Source organism: Musca domestica, unplaced genomic scaffold (assembly GCF_030504385.1).
Source record: "Musca domestica strain aabys unplaced genomic scaffold, Musca_domestica.polishedcontigs.V.1.1 3, whole genome shotgun sequence".
Classification (NCBI taxonomy): domain Eukaryota; kingdom Metazoa; phylum Arthropoda; class Insecta; order Diptera; family Muscidae; genus Musca; species Musca domestica.
Genome location: NW_026712299.1, coordinates 31,600,769 through 31,609,774, shown reverse-complemented (window position 1 = coordinate 31,609,774; position 9,006 = coordinate 31,600,769). Strand labels below are relative to the sequence as shown.

The 9,006-nt window shown below is 35.5% G+C and overlaps 1 protein-coding gene across 1 annotated transcript; it reads left to right on the top strand.

Annotated features, from left to right (window-relative positions):
• The first annotated feature begins 6,433 nt into the window (after positions 1–6,433).
• LOC131803418 (uncharacterized) lies at positions 6,434–8,659 on the top strand. Its single transcript, XM_059124706.1, has one exon. It carries the CDS (start codon positions 6,434–6,436, stop codon positions 8,657–8,659), a length of 2,226 nt encoding a protein of 741 aa, XP_058980689.1.
• Positions 8,660–9,006: the final 347 nt, after the last annotated feature.

Here is a 9,006-nt window from a genome sequence, read left to right as displayed (position 1 = left end):
CTGGAATTCTATCAAATGTCATATTTAAAGTTCACATGACAGAAAATTTTCTATGCAGGTCCACGTCTGTCCGTCCGTCCGTCCGTCCGTATGTCCATGTATTCTTGTGAACAAAATGCAGGTCGCATTTATTATCCGATTGAGATGAAATTTTCCAAGTAATATTTTTTTGGCCCAAGGACGAATCCTATTGAAATTGGTGAGAATCGGATCAAATTTAGATATAGCTCCCATATATCTTCATCCGATTTCGGGTTAAATGTGCACCAAATGTCCACTATCAGTCCAAATTACCTGAATTTTGGCACACCCAACCGAGTTCGGCCTAGAAGCAAGTATATCAAATTTGGAGAAAATCGGTTCAGATATAGCTATAGCTCCCATATATATCTTTCATCCGATTTGATCTTTAAGTCCCTCACATCCCTACTATGCACTCCACAACCGTGATATTTGGTACCAGGTATTAGATGGAGCACAGAAATAGATGTTTTAAATTTTATCGAAATCGGTTCAGATTTGGATATAGCTCCCATATATATCTTCATCCGATTTCGGATTAATTGACCACCAAATGGCCAATATCAGCCCAAATGGCCCGAATTTTGGCACATGTGACTGAGATTAGCCTTAAAGAAAATACAACAAATTTGGAGAAAATCGGTTCAGAAACAGCTATAGCTCCCATATATATGTTTTATCCGATTTGGTGTTTAAGCCTCTCACATTCGTATTATGCACTCCACAAGAATGATATTTGGTACCAGATATAAGATACAGCCCAGAAATAGCTGTTCGTAATTTTATCGAAATCGGTTCAGATTTGGATATAGCTCCCATATATATCTTCATCCGATTTCGGGTTAATTGTGCACCAAATGGCCGATATAAGTCCAAATTTTAGTACATCGGACCAAATTCAGCCTAGAAGCAAGTATATCAAATTTAGTTAAAATCGGTTCAGATATAGATATAGCAACCATATATATGTTTCATCCGATTTAGTGTTTTAGTCCCTTAAATTCGTAATATTCACTCCACAACCGTGATATTTGGTACCAGGTATTAGATGGAGCACAGGAATAGCTGTTTTAAATTTTATCGAAATCGGTTCAGATTTGGATATAGCTCCCATATATATCTTCATCCGATTTCGGGTGATTGACCACCAAAATAGCATCAAGTACACCAATTTTAGTAAAAATCGGTTCAGATATAGCTATAGCTCCCATATATATCTTTCATCCGATTTGGTCTTTAAGTCCCTCACATTCGTAATATGCATTCCACAGGAATGATATTTGGTACCAGATATCAGATAAAGCCCAAAAATAGTTGATTTTAATTTTATTAGAATCTGTTCCGATTTGGTTATGCCTCCCATATATATCTTCATCCGATTTCGTGTTAATTGTGCATCAAATGGCCAATATCAACCCAAATCACCTGAATTTTCGTACATCAGACCGAATTCAGTCTAGAAGCTAATACGTCAAATTTGGAGAAACCCGGTTCAGAGATAGCTATAGTTCATAAAATGCACGATAGGATTAGATAGATTTTGATTTTGTACCAAATATCTCATAGAGCTCTGAAATGTCCTGTATAAACCTTTTTACGAGAGCTCTACTAAATATGCATAGTGGTGTAGGGTATCATATAGTCGGCCCCGCCCGACTTTTGAGCTTTCTTTACTGGTTATATTTGGTATTTTCGTCTTTTTAGCAATATTATTCCCTGGAATTGCATCAAATTTCGTATTTAAAGTTCCTAATGGGTACTACAGTCTATTATGTAAAACAACGTAATAAAATAATAACTCCATACATTCGCTATTTTTGATATTTTATCAGAATTTTTAACGGATTCCATTATTTTTATACCCTACACCACATGGTAGTAAGGGTATTATGTCTTTGTGCATTTGCAGGTCGCATTTATTATCCGATTGAGACGAAATTTATCCAAACAACATTTGTGTGGCCCAAGGACGAACCCTATTGAAATTGGAGATAATCGGAAAAAATTTAGGTATAGCTCCCAAATATATCTTCTTCCGATTTGCCTTTTATTGTGCACCAAACGTGTAATATCAGCCCAAATATTATGGAATTTTGCACATACAACCAAATTAGGCCTGAAAATAAATTTGATCGAGATCGGTTAAGATATAGCTATAGCTCCCATATATATTGTTCATCCGATTTGTTGTTTGTGTCCTCCGCAGCCGTAATATTCACACTGTAACAACTATTTGGGGAAACATATCGAATACAGCTCAGAAATATCTTTGCCAAATTTTATCGAGATCGGCTCAGATTTGGATATAGCTTCCATATATATTTATCTGATTTCAAATTATTTGTGCACCAAATGGACAATACAAGTCCGAATTTAAAAAATACAAATGCTTCGGCATATTTAGTCCCTTGAACTTTAAATTATAATTATAATCATAGAGTGCATGATTGAATTCTCCCGTAAAACTTTTAATTGTTATGTGAAGCTTTACTAAATTAGCAAAGTGGTGTAGGGTATCATAAAGTCGGCCCCACCCGACTTTGGGACTTTCTTTACTGGTTCCTCTCTGTTGCGGTGTAAGTTCTTGCTCTTTTTGGAAATTTAATGGCTTTAACCCGAGCTCATTTTTCAATATTTGCCGAATGAAAAATAGCGATATGTTCAGCTCAAGAGCCATTTTCGGCCACTGCGACGCGGGTTCCGATCATTTCGCTTCTTTACTTTTCGAACTATATCTGCTGATGTTGCTGTTTTCTTCCGTCCACTTCCTTGACGTCGGGCTACGCTACCAGTATCACGGTAACTAGCGTGGTTATGGTTTTCCAGCCAAATATAAAAATATCACACTATCTCTCTTGAATTCCGTCACGAATAACTTTTTCTCTGGAAAATTCTCACCAAAACGCTTTTGTACGCTTGTAAACAATATAACGAGCTGTCATTGATATAATTTTAACATCTGTCGGAATAGTGTTTTAGAAATGACAGTAGTCTGAAGTTGGTTGCAGTTTTTTCATCTCCCCCTGTGTATTGGAGAAACTAGCTTTTATCTATGACATGACCTTTTGTAAAAATTTTCCAGAAACCCAGTCTGCTGAGTTTATATGTAAAAATTATAAACAAACGTATACCTGGTAATTTATTAATCGAATAACCTGGACATTATTTTACAAAATTTCTTGCTAACCAGAGAGTTCTTCTTCAGCTGTAAGCAAATAGCCTACTGTTGAACCGCGTTCAACAACTTAGAGTTAAGAACATAATGAATTACCTACAAACTGAATTTTTCTTATTTCATAATTTACATTTGAATTTATTAACTGATATTAACTTACAAATATGGCAACCTTAAATCCATTGAGTTTCCACTCAACGGAGGAAAGGTTTTTTAATACCAATTGTTCCTACATCTTTATGAAGAAAATGTCTGCGAGAGAAATATGCATAGCCATTTTGAACTCACTTGGTTTTCAACAGTAACTGAAATAAGAACGAATAAAACCTTAGCTGTTCATTTAAAACATTCTAATACAAAAGCATACCGTCTTTCATTCTAACCAAAAACAAAGATTTACTTTAAACGGAGTTACAACCGCAATTCTCGAGTAAATATACAGTCCACTTATTTGGCCTACTCCCGAGAACGTACATGGTCCAAACGAGCCGTAGAGGAATTAACAAGCGATTTTAAAAAAGGATTACGTCCGCCGCATTGCCTTGATATTTTTCACACGACTTATTTAAAATGGAAAGAAGGTATGTAAAAAGTTATTAGTTTGTGAGCACAGAGTTTTGTTTCCTAAGAAAAAAAAAAAAAAAAGTTTAAATATCAAAAGATAAATTGCGAAATTTAAACAATTGTTTTCAACCGCAACCATCCAAGTCGCCGCTATTGTCAATATTCTCTTTACAATAAGAGAAGTTGTCCCGCAAAAACGCTGTAAAAAGCATCCGCAAGAACAAAAGGAAAAGCAAAAAAAGTTTGTTGCTATAAAGTTACGCAACATCTTTATTCGACCTTCTTTAGTTCCTACAATCACAAAAACAAAATCGTTCATCTACAAGAGATTGGGTGAGAACATTCTGTTGGTCTTTACATTTCGCATTTCAATACAAAATATAAACGACTGTATATCATAGTCAAAAACAACAAAAATCTCTTATATGCTAGTCAACATTACAGCAACATTGCATAAACGCACTCATCAGCTACAGGTTATTAAACCCTGCAACATTTTTAACATCGTCCGCCAATATTGTCTATTATAACAACAAAACCAAACTACATTTCAGTAGTAGTTGCTTCGATTGCTACCACACAACAACATACATCAAAAAAGGGCGCACTCAACAAAAATTCTCTTTGGTTGGTTGGGTTTCAGCAGCTGTTTAAAATTCTCTTTGGTCAGTTTGTTTCAGCAACTGTGTTTCAGCATTTGTGTAAAAAGGCAATCAGAGTTAGAATAAAGAGAGCGTTAAGTCTAACACCTCACATCAACTGCCGGCAATTAAGATCTATATTGTCATTTAAACTAATTTGCCGAAGAGGAAACATCAACGCGTAAAGAAAAAATTCTTTTTATTTTATTATTTCGAAGAACAACAATTGCCTTTTGTGTAATACGTTTTTGAAGGAGCTGAATATTTTAAAGAAAAAATTTTAAAACGCCAAAAAATATTTACCATCTGCCATTTAAAAAAAAAAAAAAAAAAAAAAAAAAAAAAAAAAGTGGAAGTAAATACACGGTGGTTTTACAACGCGTTCACTAATAAAAAGAAGTTGATGTCAAAAGTATTTATTTTTTTTTAATCGATTGGGGAAGAAGAAGAAAGTTACAAAATTATCAAGTTGTGGAATTCCATTTCAAATAAACAACGGTATATTTTTACCAAAACAAAATATTTGATAATCGTAACGAAATCGAAAAAAAAAAATCCCCAAACAAAGCATAACGAAGAAGGAGGAATACAAATGTTAGAACAAAAAGGAACAACGATTGCCAACTAAAAAAGTAAACAAGCATAATACTGTACAGCCCACTGTGGGTGAATGTTGCTATAATTTTCGCTGGAAGACAAACACTTTTTTGTCAACATATCAACAACCAATTAAGAGTTGCTAAATAAGGATAGAAATTAACTACAAATTAATATACAAAAAGATATACTACACCACGGATATCTCTGCCAAAGGAATTTTTTTAAGCTGATTTCATTTAAACTCTAAAACGAAGGGTTTGTCTGTTAAGTATATCATTGATATTCGAATTTGATCCGTTCCTTAAATTTGGTTTTCTCTTTTTTTTTTGCTGGGGCAGGAGATTATTAAAATTATACAATATTTCGCCAGTAACAAAAACCAGCAACAAGAAAATTCAACTATTGGATATCTATGTGGAATGAAAAGCAACCAAAATTAAACTGTAAGTACAGTGCATGCGTCTTTAAACCAACAACAGTAGTTTGCGAACAAAGACACTACGCTACAGGTCTTTCAATTTGAAACTAAACAAATAATAGTTTGCCAAAATTTTTTGTCAATACTTCTCGAAACGCTACTTCGTTGTTGGCGAGATTTATCTTGTGTGTATTCAATCAATTTTCGTTGTGAGGGCGAAATAAGTGACTTATTCGTTCTTTTACGTTCGTTTATAAGTGAAGAAAACAATTTCTGCTGCTCTGGTTAGTTTTCTTGGTTGATTTTTTTATAGCACGATGATTATATTGCACTTTTAAGCATTTCGAAAAAGGTGCTATTTCGTCGAAAGTTTCATGTTGCAGTGCATAATTTCACTTTCTGTATATGAACATTGGGTGAAGTATTTAAAGAAGATCGAATAGAGTTTAGATTTGATTGTTCGTTGGATAACCCATAACAAGGTTGCAAGTGAATACTTAACGATAGTTGACAAGTTACAGGTCATTTCGAGCTCAGTAAAAAATTTTTTAATCTTACAAAGACCGAAATTTAATCCCTCGATTCTGGAATTAACACAAACGCCAAAGTTTAACAAATTCTAACAAAAAAGGCGAACAGATTTAATACTGCTTTACATTCCAAACATATTTTATACCAAAAGTTAAAATCTAAGTGCTGTACGAATACATATTGGTTACACCCATTCAAACCGCTGTTGATTGATTTGGTCTTGATACTACTTCCTACTTTTTTCGCGCAATATTTTTCTGTACTGGTAAAATTCTCACGGTATTTGTCTGTATTCTTAATAAAGACAAGAATTGGATGTAGAATTGCAAGGAGTACTTGATTTTCTGTTCAATACCATAAGTCGGGATTGCACAATAAAAAACATTCTCTTTTTGAATATTTTCAAATATTGTAGAAATTTCGACTAATTGAACACAGTTTTGCTTAAGTTGTATCATTTCAATTGTTAACCAATACCTCATTATGACCAATACTGAAGATTCCGGTGCTGAAAATGCCGTCCCTCCTCAGAAATTTATATTCTTTTCCGACCAAATTATTACGTTTTGTGCTGATTTTGGCCAAATGGCTATTGAAAATTTCACAGCCTCCAGCTTACAAGTTGAGCTTGATGATCTAGAGAGGCGTTGGCGTCAGCTTGCTCATGTTTATGATGACGAAATGACTTCATCCGATTCCAATTTGTCAAAAGAAGCCAAAGGGGCGATGCATGGCAAGTTTTCAGAATGTTGTCGATCGTATAAGGAATGCAAATCCTCAATTCTCGACCTGATTCAGATCGAACAACAAAAACTTTTGGGTTCAGTGTCAAAATCTAAGGAAGAAAATAAAGTTGCAAGCAATGACACAAGTTTTTCGTTAAAGATACCTGCGTGTGATACGGAGGTCTTCAGTGGTGGATACGATAACTGGCCAAGTTTCAGGGATATGTTCACTGCTATATATTCCAATCATCAAAAATTATCTCCAGCACAAAAATTGTTTCATTTGCGAGCCAAAACTAGAGACGAAGCAAGCTTAATAGTCAAGAGATTTCCGTTAACCGATAATAATTTTGAGTTGGCATGGGAAGCCCTTCGCCAGCGATATGAGAATAAGCGTATTCTCATACATCATCAACTTAGAAAGATTTTCGAAATTGACCATATTTCAAATGAAAAAGGCAAAACATTACGGAATCTCCAATATACCATTAATAATTGTCTCTCAGTTCTGCGAACTTATAGTGTTTCGGTTATTTCCTGGGATCCTATTCTGGTTTATTGGGTTTCCTCCAAGTTACCAGAGGAAACGTTGACTGCTTGGGAGAATTCACTTTCCAATCATAAAGAAATGCCATCCTGGGACCAATTAGATTCTTTCCTAACCAAACGGTTGTACATGATAGAGTCGATTTCGGATATGAAAACACCAAAATCCCATTCAACTTATTCCCAAAAGACCAACAATTACAACTCTTCCACTGATTCTCCGCATAAGGCATGTAAAGTATGCCAACAATCCCATCATCTAAGGTCATGTTCCACTTTCAAATCTTGGTCACATTCGGAAAAACGTAAATTTGTTTTCGACAGCAAAATCTGTGAAAACTGTTTATCATATGGCCATATCTCGAAAAAATGTAAGAGCCAACATGTTTGTCAAACCTGCAAACAAAAACATCACACTTTGTTACACCCTAATGAGGGTTCCTCTGTTTCAAAACCCGCGGGTTCTCAACCCAATTCAAAATGGCAGGCACCTAAGTCTGCATCCGCATACCACGTCGAAACCTACTACGACGAACCGCCCACAACACCCGCTGAAGCTTATGCAGATACCTCGTATGTTCAATCCAATTTTGCTCAATCAGGAGAAAAAACTGTTCTGCCCACCGCATTGATCGACCTTGAGCACCAAGGTATACTATTCACAATTCGTGCATTCATTGACCAAGGTTCGCAGGAATCATTTGTTTCAAGCCGTGTGATAACACGCTTTAAAATACCAACCAAGAAATCCTTTACAACTATTTCTGGCCTTGGCGGCACACTCCTTGAAAATTCATCCAGAATGTGTGAATTAACCCTAAAATCTAGAAGATCAGAATTTAAGATTACCGCATCTGCCATTGTCGTTTCTAGTTTAAATCAGTTGATGCCATCATCTATTAATGCAATAGACGATTTCACGAAGTTATCAGGCCTAGAGCTAGCCGATCCAAACTTTTTCAAACCAGCTCCTATCGACATGTTGATCGGTAGTGATATCTTACCAACTATTATCAAACCTGGATTGGAAAAGAATATTTCAGGAAATTTGTTAGCGCAAGACACCGAATTTGGGTGGATCGTTAGTGGGAAACCCAAACCACGATCTGTTGTTTCATTTGCTTCTTGGACGGTCACGGTAGATCCTTTGAATGAAGAGTTAAGAAAATTCTGGGAAATTGAGAATGTTTCAAACGAAAACTGTCTTTCCGAATCTGATCTTTGGTGCGAAGAGTTTTACAAAGATACTGTTTATCGAAGAAATGATGGCAAATATGTTGTTCGTTTACCTTTTAAACAGAATCTGCCATCTACCCAGTACCTTGGGTCTTCTAGACGTGCTGCAATGGGCCAATTTCTGAGGATGGAAAAGACACTTGATAAGGATCCTAACCTTGCTTCGGAATACAACAAAGTTCTTTCCGAGTACATTTCCTAAGGTCACATGAGACCAACCAACAGTTTCGAAATCGTTGACAATTCAAAATTCCTTTCATTTTACTTGCCACACCATGCAGTAGTGAAGCCTGAGCGAACCTCCACGAAAGTAAGAGTTGTCTTTAATGCCTCAAAAAGAACTGACAGTGGTTTTTCATTAAACGACATGCTCTACACTGGTCCAACTTTACAAAATGAGTTAATGAATGTTGTTTTACGTTGGAGATTATATAAATATGTTTTCAATGGCGACATTCAAAAAATGTACCGCCAAATTTTCGTTCATGAAGATGATCAGCAATACCAGCGAATTCTGTTTCGAACTTCTCCAGTGGAGAAAGTTCAAGA

Excerpts from the sequence above, each read along its gene's own strand:
- LOC131803418 (XM_059124706.1), top strand. The coding sequence starts at position 6,434 with ATGACCAATACTGAAGATTCCGGTGCTGAAAATGCCGTCCCTCCTCAG.